This window comes from Miscanthus floridulus, chromosome 3 (genome assembly GCF_019320115.1).
Source record: "Miscanthus floridulus cultivar M001 chromosome 3, ASM1932011v1, whole genome shotgun sequence".
NCBI lineage: Eukaryota > Viridiplantae > Streptophyta > Magnoliopsida > Poales > Poaceae > Miscanthus > Miscanthus floridulus.
In genome coordinates this window covers 121,003,545-121,018,789 of record NC_089582.1, presented here as the reverse complement: position 1 = coordinate 121,018,789, position 15,245 = coordinate 121,003,545, and the positions used below count along the sequence as shown (strand labels likewise).

Below are 15,245 nucleotides of genomic sequence, written 5' to 3'. Positions count from 1 at the left end.
TGATCACTTAAAATAATCTAGAAATACTTAAGATAAAAAATTGTCTGACCAAATGGAACTACAACAAGTCCGGGCGACATAGTACAGAGCTCGGCTCCTACAGTACGGCGGAGCAATGTAGGGCTCGACTCTATGCGTCTATTGTATTGCTAACCGGATATGCATCGGTGCATGCAACGAATCGTACGTGCATGTGTAGGCATGCAAGCACGGACGCAACACGCCTCACCTGTAAGCACGTGGAAATATGGCTAAGTCTAGAATTTATGACCATGGCTAAGTCTGATTTTTTACCGTGATTAAGTTTAAACTTGACGAGACTTGTTTTGTTGCCATCTCCTCAGAGAGTATTCAAACTAGTAGTATGGTATTAAATTGAATTGCTATACAAATTTGGAAGATAAAATGTCGCAAACATGTCAATTCACTACCGTGATAAAGGAATTAGAAAGGTTTAGAGGGGCTAAAACAGCGTTATAATTCGGCTATGTTAAAGACTGATTTAGGTTTAGAACTAAAAGCAAAGCTTATTGTACTCAACTCAAACTATAATTTCTATTAAAGATCAAACTTCATATCTAGAAAAAAAACTATAGTTTTACCCTGGTCAAAATAGCATCCTGAAAAAAGGAGTTAACTATTGATCTAACACTTAGAAGCATTTTTAGGCTAGTTCAAGAACATAAACCCTATATCATTTTTTATCTTAAGTGTTTCTAGACTGTTTTAAATGATCAAATAATAAGTCACTGTAAAAAATCTAGAGTTAGCCACATTTTTCAATATCCAAGTCATGATAAAAATTAAAATTTGTCAATTTTCAGATCTCGGCGCTGTGGATCTCGGCGCCGAGCTCATGCCACGTTTGCGCCATGCAATCAGTCACGCCAACGACAGAATCTATTTTTTTAAAAAGAATACTGCTAGAAACGTAACTGTGAAAATCTTAAAAAAAAGACTGAAAAACAAAAAAATTCGGGCCGGTGCACCCGCTCCTCACGTGCCCCACCCGAAACGTCCCAAGAAAAAGAGGGAGAAATCCCACCGAAAAGTCCACCCACCTCCCCCTGCTCGCTCACGCCCCCCAACACGCAACGCAACGACTCCCCCTCACAAAAACAAGGGGGGTGGGGGTGCAAAAAGAAAAAAATAAAGGAAAAGAACGCCGACGGGGAATGGGCAAGCAGCAGCAGGCGCCACCAGCGCGGCGGTCCCCGGCGATGTCGGCGCCTCCGCCGCCGAAGCGCCGCAAGAAGAAGGGCCGTCCATCCCTCCTCGACCTCCAGAAGCGGAGCCTCCGCCTGGAGCAGCAGCTCCAGGAGCAGCAGCAGCAGCAGCAGCAGAAGCAGCCCCAGGGGCGACGCGCCAACCGCCGGAGCGCCGGCTCCGCGGACGAGGACGACGACGGGCCCGCCTCTGGCTCCGGCCGCCGCGAGAAGAAGCTGCGCCTCGTCATGGGCCTCCAAGACGGATCAGCCAAGGTGGGCGCCCCCTCCCCCCTCCCTTCCCTCGATCTGAGCCGAATCCGACCCAATTCTGTCGATCCCGCGCGGAATTTGCCTAATTGGGGCGCCCAGGCCTCGGGCCGCGTACGGATCTGCGCAGCCGCGCGCCGCCCGAGGAATTTTCTTTGCTATTTTTGGCATGAAAAGGCAGCATTTATTTATTTATCTCCGTAGCGATGGGCACAGTGACGCAGTGGTCAACTCCGCTCCGCTCAGACCACCCTGAGAGGCGAGAGTTCTCCCAATCATTTGGAATAATCCTAAACCCTCGCATAGTCTCGTCGTGGCAATAATTGGCGCAATTTTTTAAACGCCCCAGCTCCGAGCTTTTAAAGGCGTGCGCTTTTCGGGTCTGGTTTTTGTCAGCTTCTCGCTCGCCAAATTCCACTGCATTTAGCGCTCTCGTTAGATCTCTGTACTTGGTAAATGGCCCTGGTAAACGAAAGCTTGCCCCACCTTTTATGCTGCTTTTTTTCCTATTCCGGGGAGGTTTTCGATGCTCGTAAAGATTTTAATTTCGTATGTTCTGTTTTTAAATTTCTTTTTATCTTAACCGCTGCTGCCGCAGGGAGAAAAGACGAGGAAAGCGACGGATGGGCGTGAAGGTTGGTGCTCCTTGCTCCGTGGCATTTACTCTCAGATTTCCGCAGGCAAAAAAAATATACCTGGACAAATGTGCACAAAGATGCCATTTTTAATTCTGTTACTGTTGGAGGCAATCCAATTTTCTCGTCTTTAATTAATGCTCGTGCCTCTGTTGGCCCTGTGCTCATGGCTTGGATTTGTTCATTCGACAGAGCCGTCAGATTCCGGGCCCACAACACCTTTGCCGAACAAAAAGTTGTTGATCTTCATCCTCGACAGGCTACAGAAGTGAGTTGCTGTGCTCGTTGCTTGTTCTTCTTTCAGCTCCCCATTCTCAGCTCCAGGACCTCTCATCTTTGTGTATCCTGGTTTCTTGCAGGAAGGATACCTATGGTGTATTTTCAGAGCCTGTTGATCCTGAAGAGGTTTGTTTGCTTTAGAAGTGACGATACTATATGTTTGTTTTCTTTGTTTCGATTATCGAAACTGCTGATTTACCTGTTCATGTCCAATTATGGCCAGCTACCTGACTATCATGACATTATAAAGCATCCAATGGATTTTTCGACAATACGGAAGAAGCTCGATAAGGGGGCCTATTCCAACTTGGAGCAATTTGAGGTGGGTTACAGGATTTGTTTAGATTGATGTTTTTTTATTGGATTTTCCTTCAATCAGCCAGCAAACTGTGGCTGTTTGCTTTGTAATAGCTAGTAATAAGCTGTTATCCTTTATTCAAAGCTTGGTCAGTTGCCACTGGGACCTCTTGCTCTACGCCTCTTCCCTGGTTGCATGTTTTAGGAGCTGATGTTTAGTCTCATGGACATCTGGCTTTTCCTGTTAGGTATTGTCTCTGATGGAGTTCCATGTGTACTGAATCCCATAACCCCAGACCTGATTTTTCTTGGCAATATAACCACGTTCTAGATTGGTACAACATATATATTTTATCTTTGTAAATTCTCTTATCAATTAATTAAGGAATGTAAATTTTAAATCAAGTTTACTCTGGTAATGTTCTTGTTTGAGTGAAGCACTTACGCCTAGGTTCTATTTTATTGGTTCCATAAGAGCAGTTTTACTAGCAAAAAGTTTGTCCAACGCTATGTTTGCATTCAGTGACCTATCCAAGATTATTTCTATTACTATTGAGTTGCTCTACTTAGGCATATAAACCCAGCAGCTTGAAGGGAAGACCTGTTTCTTGTTCAAGATTCTGCGGTGTATCCTTTACTTGTTTTTCGGCAGTTTAAGCATTGAGATTAACATCTGATATAGACTGAGACAGAGCTGTACTAAGTTAGCAGACAACCTATTACCTTCCTTTTTTTTGTGATTGTGTTATTGGCCCTAACTTTTCTCAGGCATGATTTCTCTGGCTTCTGCTTTTCCAACTATCTGGCTGAGTTTAAATTATATATATATATATATATAGTTACATTTATTCTGCTGATGTGCCTAGAAGAAACTCTCAAATACTCTGAGGTATCCTATGTTAATTTTTGTTTGATGCAATGTAGGATTGCGAACTTAACAGCATGGTCAATAACAGAAGATTTTACACATTAGAAACTTGCTAAGAGAACACTGCTATATGTCATTTGACCACCTATTGTACTTGCACGAGATCATCTAAGGCAGCTGGGATATCAATGTTCTCTTGCAAGTTTACACACTAGAAGCTTGCTAAGAGAACACTAATATATGGTTCCAGACATATAACTAGGCAGGAAAGTGCAGTATTCTGTTCGAAAATATATGAGCACAAGAAGTGCACATTATACAATGTAATCTTGTAAATGCAGTTGGGTTTTTTATTATGGTAAAGATGGTTAACACGCTGTTAGAAAAGATGAAATGTCCTTATCTCTTTAGAAGAGATGCCTTGATGCATTTTTAGAAGTACATGACAAGACGGGGATGGACTCGTACACCATATAATGTGTTAAGTTCAAATATCACTTAGGGATTTAAAGTTCTAGTAGATGTGTAAAAAGTTACACAAGCACCGTGCTTGGTGCTGCCTATGTTACTTTTGATAGGATGCTTTCAATTGAGAAAGCTCGTTATTTGAATAAAGGAACGCTCTAAATAACATACGTCCTTCCCTTTTGCAAGTCATTCATGCCGTACTTTGGAAGGTGGTATATTAGATAATTATAGATGTTTGCTCTACATAGGAAGCTGTACCTCAGTTGCTATTTCATTAGTTATTATTAAGTATGTTGGACCTAAGTTGGAATAATGTGTTGTTTGAAAGATGAGGCAGGCATTTGGTAAAATGATATGAATACCTTTGTAATGCCTGAACAGGACACTATGCTTTAGGTCACCATTTTGCAGCTTTTGGCTAATGAATTTACTTCTAATGCTGACTTGCTACTTGATAAGTATCTGATGTGTATATACTGCTATAACATCATGGATTTGCCAACATGCATTTTCGCCACCCATTCGACTGTGTTCATTGCATGGAACATCATTAATGCAAGCCATTTTTATCCCATAATCTTCTGTGTTCAAACATCTTTGCTGAACATCTCTTAAGAATGAATTTGCTAGTCAGCGCACAATTGAGTACTGGTGTGCTACTGCTTGACCAAAACTGCACTGTACCATGTGTATTCTCAGTGCTTGTTGAAAGCAATTACGCCTTTCGTGCAGTCATGCTAGAGAATGTCACATTTTTTCTGGAACGAATTTGAATATTCGGTATTGCTTTTATTATTCCTGCAGTTCTGCTGCAAAGTACTATTTCTTTCCTGGCCTCAGAATGCTACTGACGTTTTATCAAGCTCATTCAACTTGACTGAAATTTCGATTTACAGGATGACGTGTTCCTGATAAGCTCCAACGCGATGTGCTACAATTCACCAGATACAATATACTATCGACAGGTCAAACATTAAGCCTACATGTTATGATCTTTGAATATAATTATGAATGATGGTGTATTTAACATCCATATGCCATGCATAACAGGCACGAGGTATTCAAGAGATTGCTAAAAAGGATTTTGAGAATCTTAGGCAAGATAGTGATGCCAGTGAACCAGAACCGGAACCAGAACCCGAGCTGGAGCCAGAACCGGAAGAACCAAAGCCACAGCCTCGCAGGGGCAGGCCTCCAAACAAGAACAATGCCAAACAGAAAGTTGGGAAGCCACCAGCAGAACGTGCTACTGCAGACTTTTCTGGTGCAGCATTGGCTACTGTGGCAAATATTGGACGCCATGCACAGGCAGATGTTGATCTGTCACGAAGAGTAATGGATAAAGCCATTGCAGATGTTCTGAGAGCTTCTTTTGCCAATCGAAGGAATGAGCACAACTGGTCTGGCGAGCGGAAATTTGAAAGAATTGAAGATTACTCAGGTTTTAACTTATCCCTTTTTTCCCTTGTTCCTTCAAAAAATGTATTTTGAAGGGTAAACATTTGATGAGTACTAACTGAACAAAGGACTAGGCATCCAATATGGCCAATTCAATTTTCTTTTAACCTTCGTCGTGGTCACTCTTTTCTTCCAGGTTATGGGGGTAATGGGTCCGCAAAAATGGGAAAGAGGCCAATTCTGATGGAAGATAGTCGCCGAAGCACATATTATGAGACTCAACCATCCAGTTCAATATATGAGCTGCCGGTATCGTCCTCCTACAATGGGACTAAGAAGCTGCTAGTACCAGTTGAGTGTCCAATCCAAATTCTGTCCTATAAGTAACTGATGATATACTAATATAATTTCAGCCTCCTATTAACATTAGAGAACAGCAAGACACGATCGTCCACACTTTAACACAATGTTTTTTTTATCAGGTTGGGGTTCAGTTACAGCAGTCCTATTCCCGCAGCCTGGCACGTTTTGCTGCACAACTTGGTCCTGTGGGCTGGGAAATTGCATCAAGACAAATCGAACGGAGCCTTCCTCCTGGAACAAAGTTTGGTCGTAGCTGGGTAGGAGATGGTGAAACACCAAACTCATTTCAGCCACCCGTACTAGCTGAATTTTCAGAAACAATGACACCACCAAGCAGTATAGCAGCATCAGGTGAGCAACCATCTATGAATGGCCTCCCTGCCACAGAGGCCTGTGCAGGCAACGTAAGCCATCCGGCGGGATCTCAACCACATGCTATGCCATATGCTTCTACCAGTACCAGCACAGCGCGGAGGATGAATTCTGAAGCATTAGCAAGCCAGCAATGTGGATCAGTACCACAGATATCGATAAACCGAGGTGAACGTGCTGTTGAGATGAAGGGCAACCCTAGTAATCTTCACGGACACCCGGCCATGCAGCAAACTGTGAATGGTTTCAATGCTGTTCCAGGTGCTGAACCAGACTATTAACTACACTCGTATGCTTAATGTTCCATTAATCTCATGCCCATTTTAGTTCGATGTTCATGACCCTTCAAAGCTTTCTGCCTTTTTTTTAGGACCGATGATGTTCCCACCTGCGGCTCAACTGGTGGTGAATCAGATGCAGACACATACGGCTGATTGAGTAACAAGTAGACATTGAATCTAGGTGCTACATTGTCAACATGACATTTGGATTGTGCCCAGTTCCAGTTCGTCCCGGGCACCAAGCGACAATGGCCTTGGGCCACACCCTGCCAGTGGCTTGGCACCCACCAACCTCAACATTGGGGGGTCTGGTCGCCGTTGATCCGTTGCGCTGCAACCCGATGCTGCAACTGTGAGCCTGTTGTGTAATTGCGTATTTAGTAATTAGGATGATAACGTGCATAGATGTGTCAGGGTGGATGTTGTAACAGAGTTGAGTTGCGGTTTGAAGATTTAGCGATTCTGAATGTGTAGTAGAAAAACCACAGGGGAAACGAAACATCTGTATAGATTATTCAGGATTTTTTTTAGCGTTTTGGTGGGTCGCGGATGCGACCGAGCATGAAATCGTGCGAATCAGATTGTCTGTTGTTTGTATACATCAATCTGACGGTGTCCCCGGATTGCAGGTATCCCAATGTAGATAAGAAGTAGAATCACGCGGCAGCAACACGAAGATCTTGCCATGACAAACACATGCATGGATTCAGTCAATTCTCTGGAATAAAGCGATGGATCTAGCCGATGGTCGGTCGGGGCAGCTAACTGACCGGCGGATTCCAAGTCCAAGGCGTCCGACACCGACAGCACGAACGCCAGAAAGTGCTCTATCTGTGCGCGCACAAACGCATCCCAGCAGATGAAGCCGACACCGATCACGAAGATCATGCACGAGGTGATGCCGATAGCGATCCAGTCTGCCCGGGTGAGGCCGGAGGTAATGGCGCCACGGATGATAAGGGCGTTCGCAACGGTGCTAACGTAGATAGCTTACGTGAAGGTGATTGATAAAAGCAAAAACTATTTTATATATTTTATTTTTTTATATATTATTGGATTCACATGTTCCTTTTACAGTTTGGACTACGTGAAATAGATCAGCTATTTGTTCGTCGCTAGTGATCGTTCTTTCTTCTATTTTTTCTCTGTTCATATTAAAATAGCTAGCCAAATAGCTAGCTGTTGGGATGCCCTGGAGCATACGCCCAGGAACATGACAATCAGCCTGGTCATCAGGTTCCACCACGACTTCTGCCGCAAGACCTCCTCGGCCTCTGCTATTATCGCGCCACGGTGCCACCACATCTCCTCCCATCTCCTCGACCTCTGCTATTGTCAATGTCAAGTCATCGAATTGGTGCTGCTGCATGCGCCGTGGAGATGACCTCTGCTATTGACAAGCCATCGAATTGGTGCTGCTGCGCCGCGGCCATGGTTGGCAAAATTCAGGAACCACGTCGGCGACGATGCAGAAGGCGCCGGGCACGACGTATATCAATCTGCGTAGGGTTTTTGGGGTACGGGGGCTAATATATATTTGGTTTTTTGGGATTTTATGAATATTGTACGGTGCCAGTGCTAACGCTACGGCAACGTTCGGATATATGCAAATTACATGTATCCAAATGTTGCCGTAGCGTTAGCGTGAGCACTATACTAATTAAAGATATGAAGGCACGCCGAATCGGCGGCCTCACAGAGTGTCCACGTACGTTCTGTTTAATTGGTGCGTTAGATAGAAATTTCACGGCTCAGATGAGGCGCGTCACAACCGGCCTTCCTCCGTGCATGGATGCATTCAATAAAGCAGGGCTTCCCTAGTGATTGTATGTGGCACGCAAATGGACGGTGGCTCGTAGCAGGGGACGGTGGATTCTCGACATGCATGGCCGGTGCCTAATTAGGCACGGTGGTCGGCACACATGCGAGTATGATTCACCGACCATGCACTTACACATGCATCCATCATTTTTGTTTCGTCCTTTCCACGTTCCAGCCCCGAGAATCCTGTCCCCAAACCTCGCCATCATTCAATCGCCGGTGCCTTTTATATTCTTCACGCTACGGACTTCCCCGGCTGCAACAGCCACCAGCGGCTCTGCCCCACCCCACCGGTGGCACTACCCCCTCCCCTCCTTCCGGTACTGGCGCCGACGAGGGCCCCCTGCATCCGGCGGCGGCCACCCTCCCCGTCCCTCCCTCCGGTGATGAGGACGATCCGTGCAGGGGCGCCGTGGATTGATCCCCTTCGAGCTCCGGCCTTCATCCTCCACCCCATCGATGGCGTCAGTGGCCCTCACGCTGCCAGTGGCGTCTCTGCGTCTGCGTGCCGTGGTTGGTGGCGGCACTGACGGGCGGATCCCTCGGCTTCCCCTGCAGGAGGCCGGACGCATCAGGCGACGGGTGGCCAGCGCTCCGAAGCTGCTCCTCCTCTTCTAGCGATGGCGTGCCTAGGCCCGCACGCTCGGCGTTCCCTGGTGGCGTGGTCTCCTCCGGCGGCGATGTCATTGAATCGCGTTCTCAACCAGGACGACATGGCTCCTCGGCGACCGGCAGTGGCCCTGCACGGCTGCACCGACAACAGCGATGGCGGCGTCGTCCTGGTTCTCCCCCGGTAGCAAGATCCAGCGTCCTAGGTCTCTAGGTGGCCAATGGAGGAGCAGATTCTGTCTTTTCTTTTTGCGAATAGCATCTCCCATCCTGGATCTGAAAGAGCATCGGCTCTCTCTCTTTCTCTGTCTATCTCTCAACTGCTACTGATGTGCTTGATTTCAGAAATTTTCTTTTCACTGATGAATCTGATTGGTTTTTGTGCAAATGTGATGAATCTGATTAGTATAATGATAGACAACTCTGCTGTGTGCTCGAGAAAAAAAGAAATCTGCTACTAGTATTTACTATTTATTGCTGTTTGACATTAGGATTTAGGAAGGATCTCTTTACCTAGTCGTGTTTAAATGTCTCTGCTTATCCTCCTGTGCAGTTCTCCTGTCATAGTTACGTCAACGTTTGAACATGATGCACAGCTTCAAACTTACAGTGTAGTTACCATTGTATTCATGCTACTGTTACTATAGCATCTGTCACTTTGGTCTTGAAAAGGCTAGATGTGGCTTAAGAACAGGACTCATGTGCTTCAACTCAGAGCATCCTTGTTTATGAACCTTTTCTTCCTTGGTTTGTCAGCATGTCCAAAGGCCACTAGTCTCTTTTGGCCCTAATGCATCTACAAAGCTTAGAACATGTCCTGCAGATGTCATTAAGGTATGCTGCATTTACTCCAAAACATTTTATGCTCATCCTTCAGAGCGGCTGTAAAGTTTGCTTCTATATTAAAGTATTCATAATTTCTCTTGCTCCTTTTTTGGCGGAATTTAAGATTAGGTTCCCGTGTGTTGACTGACTTTGGAGCAGATGTTCTTTCCACTTCAAATGATAATGGTAGTTTTAGCACTTCGTGGCTTAGGAATCTATCCGCTGCTTCTGATTCATGGCATAGAAGTTCTAAGAACACCAAAAAATTACATATTAATGACTTCGACAATTTCCATTATCATGCACAACCAAGTCCAGTACCTGCACCAATATTGTCATTAGCTGGCTCAGCATATTTGCTGAGAGCCACCGCTTGGGAGCACTATGGGAGGAATGTATCTATTTTCTGTTAATGTCAGGGTTCAGTGTTCATAGTGGTTTGTCATACCGAATTCTCCCACTTGTACAGTGTTGTATTATGGAAAAAGGGTGGGTTAGATAAGCAGCAAACAAGTGTCTTGAAACTAAGAAAGAGCAGGTACTTGATGAACAATTTAATAGCGCTTGACTCATTGTGGGCACTGTTGATTCATATTTTATCTGGTACCCGGAATTATCGGTCTTATGTCTATTTATATTAGTAACAACAGGGTCTGTACATCACTGTTTGTTCTATAGTTCTATCATCTATAAAAAATAAGACCTTTTATGATCCTGGTGTTCTGTTGCTTCAATCTCGCCCCCCCCTCTCCCCCTCCCCTATGCTCATATCTGTCTTGTTTACTATCAAATTGTCAACAATTCTTTTAACTGTCTTTTTATGGTTGTTTTATGTCCCTATTGAATCATATCTTAAAGTGGAGTTTCACTCTACCGATATCATTTCAAGAAAATTAATATTTCCATATTTTGTCAACCCTCTTCACAGTGCTCCAATGGTACGGATGAATGCTCTGGTTTATGCAACCTGCTTTGCGGATGCTGCAAGGTGGGAATGTGCTAAATGCCTAAATTTAGTGTCTTTTCAATAACTTTTCTATTTTTTATATAAATTATGTTGCAACTATTCTTTAACTATTTCACACAGTTTTAAACTTTTTAAATGAAAGCTCTGATGCTTTGTGAACCTGGATTTGTGATACTATTGTATTTTCTGTTACAGTTCGTCAGAGTTATCATTAGCATATGTAGAGCTAATTCAACAACTGGCGGTGTTCAGAGGATATTCAGGTTAGTTTCTATAATGCAACCACAGTCCACAAATGTGCCATAGCCCATAGGCTGTGTAGTGTCCCAAGAGCCATGTATTTATTGACCTTTTCTTATGGCCTTCTGTTATGTGATTGATCTGCAGCTGCATTCTGTGCTCTAAAGCTTGCTGAAAAGAAATTCCCATCGTCAGCAAGTTTGCACATCCAGCTTCTAGGAATGCAGATTCTACATGAGCGCGCACTTCATCAATACAAAATTGTTTCTACACTTCATTTTGTAGTTGCATTTTGCTTCCATAATCTAATGTGTTATTATTTGCGTAAAATTAATCTACTTAGAGGGCATCTAAAAGCCGCGCAACAAATCTGTGATGAGTTTGGGGTGCTTGTCATCTTCTGTTTCTGGAGTAGACATTGAGCTAAAGATAGAATTTAGTGTACGACGTGCTCGCACTCTCCTTGCTGCAAAACAGTTTAGCCAGGCTGTGCACTTCCTTGCTTATATTTACACAAGAAGTATGCATTTCATCTTATTTGTTTTCCATTCATTAAGAAAAAAAATGAAATAATGCATTTTCCTTTTATATATGCAAATTGCAATCACATTGCATGGAAGATATCTCCCTCTTACCTTAGGTTTTACAGGGGTCAGGGCCCTTCCTGATTCTGAGTACACTCTTCATCATGCTAGTACATGAACTAACATAATAATATATGACACTTGACATTTTCACATAGACTGCAGTTGTGGCCAATTCCCTTTTCTCTACGTGCTACAAGTACAACATGCAGGTTGAGAATGCAAGTATTCTTTTATTACTTGCTGAAATGCATAAAGTAAGTCATCATTTTTTTAACTAGAACCTGGTAAAATATTGCAATTCTGCACAGAGCAAGCTAACACTTTTTTATTCTAATTCTCCTAGAAATCTGACAATGCGGTCTTTGGGCTTCCTTATGCGTTAGCCAGCCAATCATTTTGAACTTGGATCTGCTTGAAGGCTCAGCTACAACTTGTTATTAGTAGGAAGGCGCACTCTCGTGTGCGGGGTGGGGTGTCTTGAATCGCGCTGCTTGGGAAGAGACGATTGATGTATATTGTAACTTTGTAAGATCGATGAAACAACACCATCTCTGCCATGTATGTATGCATGCCCCGCTGTCAGAGGCTAGCAAGGGCGTGGTGGCCTTTTGGACCTGCATGGTGGCGGGCTACAATGCTACACGCAGATGGAGATGGGGGCGTGGAGTCCTATGGTCGCTGTGTAGTGTGGAGTCTAGGGCAATTAGCAAGTTATGACATAGCATTCAATGTAGTTAGGTCTCATCCTTCCATGACGTTAATCAGATCGATATGGAGACATCAACCCTTCTTCCTCTGTTCTTATCGAGTTCTGTTATTATTGGTGAGTTTCTCTTGAACTCAGAAGAGAAGTTTCCAACACCTATCGTTAGTGAACTCAAGAGAGAGTAACAGTGTTTGTAATGTGTTTGAATGTAAACAGAACAAGAAGAGAAAATTAGAATGATTGGGCTATATTTTCCATTGACTGATGTTGGATATTTATACATGGTGAACATACGTTTGTTCATTGATTGATTACGTGGGACATTATACTAAATAGATTATTAAATTTAATGCTCAGTGGCTAATCTATGGGCCTAGTTACAGTGATTGATGTGCAGCTAAACAAGACCTTGAGTTTCACAGCTATCACATCGTTTGTACACTAATTCGTCGGCAGGGTTGGTATCGACGCTGTCCAATAGTATTTCTAAACTAAAACTTGACAACAAATTCTTTTCAAAAAATTAGGACGTTGCCTGTGAAGTTATATAAGTAGCCCTATTACTATAGTTATGTATCCAGGATAGATGACACTCTGCTGACTTAGGTAGGCTTAATTAAGCTCTCTACAGGTACACTGACCCCGAGCATAGTCCGATAGTATCGACTAGCTACAGGGAGAGGTCGGTGTGCCAAAAATCTAAGAATGGTTGCCCTATATGTTGGCAACAGTAGGAGGACGTGCATTCATGCATATCCTGTTTGTGCATTGTAGTACCCATATTGCTTGTAGATACGCCATCCATAGGTGTCACGCGTGTCATATGGTGCACGCCTGACTCATTCCTGTTCTAGAGTTAATGCTAAACTATGGCTTTGTGCTTCGTGTCGCCTATGGTTCACGCCTGCCGTGACCCGCGTCTCCCTATACTCTTTTCTGGGCTCTTGTTGGAACCTTGTCTTGCAGCCGTATTAGTCGTTAATGGCCTCAGACATCGCTCGCCTCGAACGCGCAAAAAAAATCGGTTGATTTATTTATAGTGATCTCGTGCTGGAACCTTGGTGGACCGTGCGAGGATCAATGGCCGCTCTACCTTTATAAGCAGGGTCTGGCTTAGCTGTTGGTACCACCACTTGGTGCACTTTAGCTCACCTAGCTTTTTCTTTTTAGCTAGCTTTTTGCTCAGTCCTTCCGTGCAACCACTGCCAGTGATGGTAGGAGCCTGGGTTAGAGTTACTGCCTGAACACTGAAGGTTTTTCCAAGATCATGTATGCCACCCTACAAAAGCTCGGAGTCAAAGATCGTCCTAAGTATGAGGGCCATGAGTATGAAAGTATGGCACTGAGTAGTGTGAAGTTATCGTCTACATTGGGAAGAGTGAAGAGTTCCTCGACATCACTGAAGCCTAGAATGTGATCGCAATCGGGTTTTGCTTCATCGACACCTACCAGGTTGTGGCCCGCAAAGCCTTGTGGTACCTTTGCCAAATCTATGAAGAGCCCATTGCCCGTACCCCCATGAGGTTCTTTCCACCTTTGGAAAAGAATCGACGACCATGGAGGGCTCACATGGAGGCTTTGCAAGGGCGGGATGCGCAAGAAGATAGTCCTACCATGGTGCACTTGATCATGTACCTGCTTGCTCTAGATGAGCAGTATGACCGGCAAGCCTTGAAGCTGAGGAAGTGCCTTCGGTGAGCTGAGGAAGCCAAGATCTTCTCCAGGATGGTCCAGGTGTAGCTTGTCGAAGCGCATGCCAGTGCGGCAGCCACTGAGAGTCGAGAGACTGCCATGTCGTAAGCTCTGAAGGAGGCTGAAGATCGACATGCCCATCAGTTGGAAGAGGCCTACCTTGTCACCAGGGCCAAGTGGAGGATGCTGGCTGCTGAACGACAGGATCCTTTGATCATGGAGGGGATCCCTATCCACCTGCCAGAAAGAAGGAGAACCGGTGTTGCAATACCGCTGGCACCTCCACCCTCGAAAGTGTCAGAAGTAGAACCCTTGATTTCTCTCACTCAGTCGTTGCTAGGAGAGGAGACAGGTCCATAGCCAGGGCGGTAGAAGAATCCGCCGAGCCCAGGAATGAAGATGCAAGATCTAAAGTAGATTAGTTACCTTGGGATGATGTACCCGTAGTTAGTAGTGTCTTTTGTCGCTGTCCACCGGTATTGTAATCTTTTCATTGTATTTTGTCCGTTGTTGTTGAGGTAGTCCGATCATAGAAAAGGTGAACGATGTGTCAAGAATGGGAGAGTAAGTGCCTGTGTGTTGTACCAGCATAAGGACGTTCAGAATATGCATTTTATTTATTTCACTATGTTATTGCGTCCATCTACCTTAAGTCTCGTTAGACGTGCTTAGGGTTTTCGAGCATGATGTTAAGTGGGTTACAAGAGAAATTACCATTCGGATGTGAGCAGACCAGCCATGATTAGATAACATAGGACACTGTCTCGACTAATTGTGGATGTCCCAGCAGAACACTTGAATCTCTTTAAACCAAATCCATTGTTGGATTTGAAGTCATTGTCCCTTGTTGCGAAAGGAACCCTTATTGTTTGAATCTTCCCTTGCAATACTCCTCTGATTCTGTGGTCTATGACCCCACCGTCTTCATTGCGTGTAAGTTGGTAGTAGTTGCCTGGTTAATAACTTATGGTGCCACAGTGAAACCGAGGGCCCATGTGGAGCAGCTGCCACATGGTGATGCTGCTCGGCACGCGCTAGTATCGAGGTTGTTGACCAAGTACCTTTACCAAGTTACACCGCCATACCACTTTTGGTACAAATATTTGGGTGTTTGAATAGGAAATCCACAATAGGTTGATGAAATAGTGTTCTCTCAAAGTAAACAAGAGGCAGTGGTTTTGGAGGAAGCATGTATGTTGTGATCTCACTTCATATAAAGGTTGGCGAATATTGTGGACAAGGAAGAGACGGAGAGAAGAATACCTAGGAAAAGTTAGCCTTGGGTAGTAGGGAGTGCTTAGAAAAGCCTAAGTGGTTGTCAGGTCCCAAGCACTGTGCCCAGCTCAACCATGCTACGCACGC

At 44.5% G+C, this 15,245-nt stretch overlaps 2 protein-coding genes across 2 annotated transcripts; both read left to right on the top strand.

Moving 5' to 3' along the window:
• The first annotated feature begins 1,076 nt into the window (after positions 1–1,076).
• On the top strand, positions 1,077–7,438 carry LOC136542227 (uncharacterized). Its single transcript, XM_066534570.1, has 10 exons — positions 1,077–1,481; positions 2,074–2,110; positions 2,303–2,378; positions 2,470–2,515; positions 2,613–2,711; positions 4,919–4,987; positions 5,073–5,463; positions 5,617–5,771; positions 5,903–6,416; positions 6,526–7,438. Exons 1-10 carry the CDS (start codon positions 1,176–1,178, stop codon positions 6,591–6,593), a joined length of 1,761 nt encoding a protein of 586 aa, XP_066390667.1. The 5' UTR covers positions 1,077–1,175; the 3' UTR covers positions 6,594–7,438.
• A 2,380-nt stretch (positions 7,439–9,818) lies between these two features.
• Positions 9,819–12,337, top strand: LOC136546706 (anaphase-promoting complex subunit 5-like). The gene is made up of 5 exons (XM_066538668.1): positions 9,819–10,082; positions 10,620–10,679; positions 10,854–10,921; positions 11,046–11,739; positions 11,829–12,337. Exons 2-4 carry the CDS (start codon positions 10,627–10,629, stop codon positions 11,318–11,320), a joined length of 396 nt encoding a protein of 131 aa, XP_066394765.1. The 5' UTR covers positions 9,819–10,082; positions 10,620–10,626; the 3' UTR covers positions 11,321–11,739; positions 11,829–12,337.
• Positions 12,338–15,245: the final 2,908 nt, after the last annotated feature.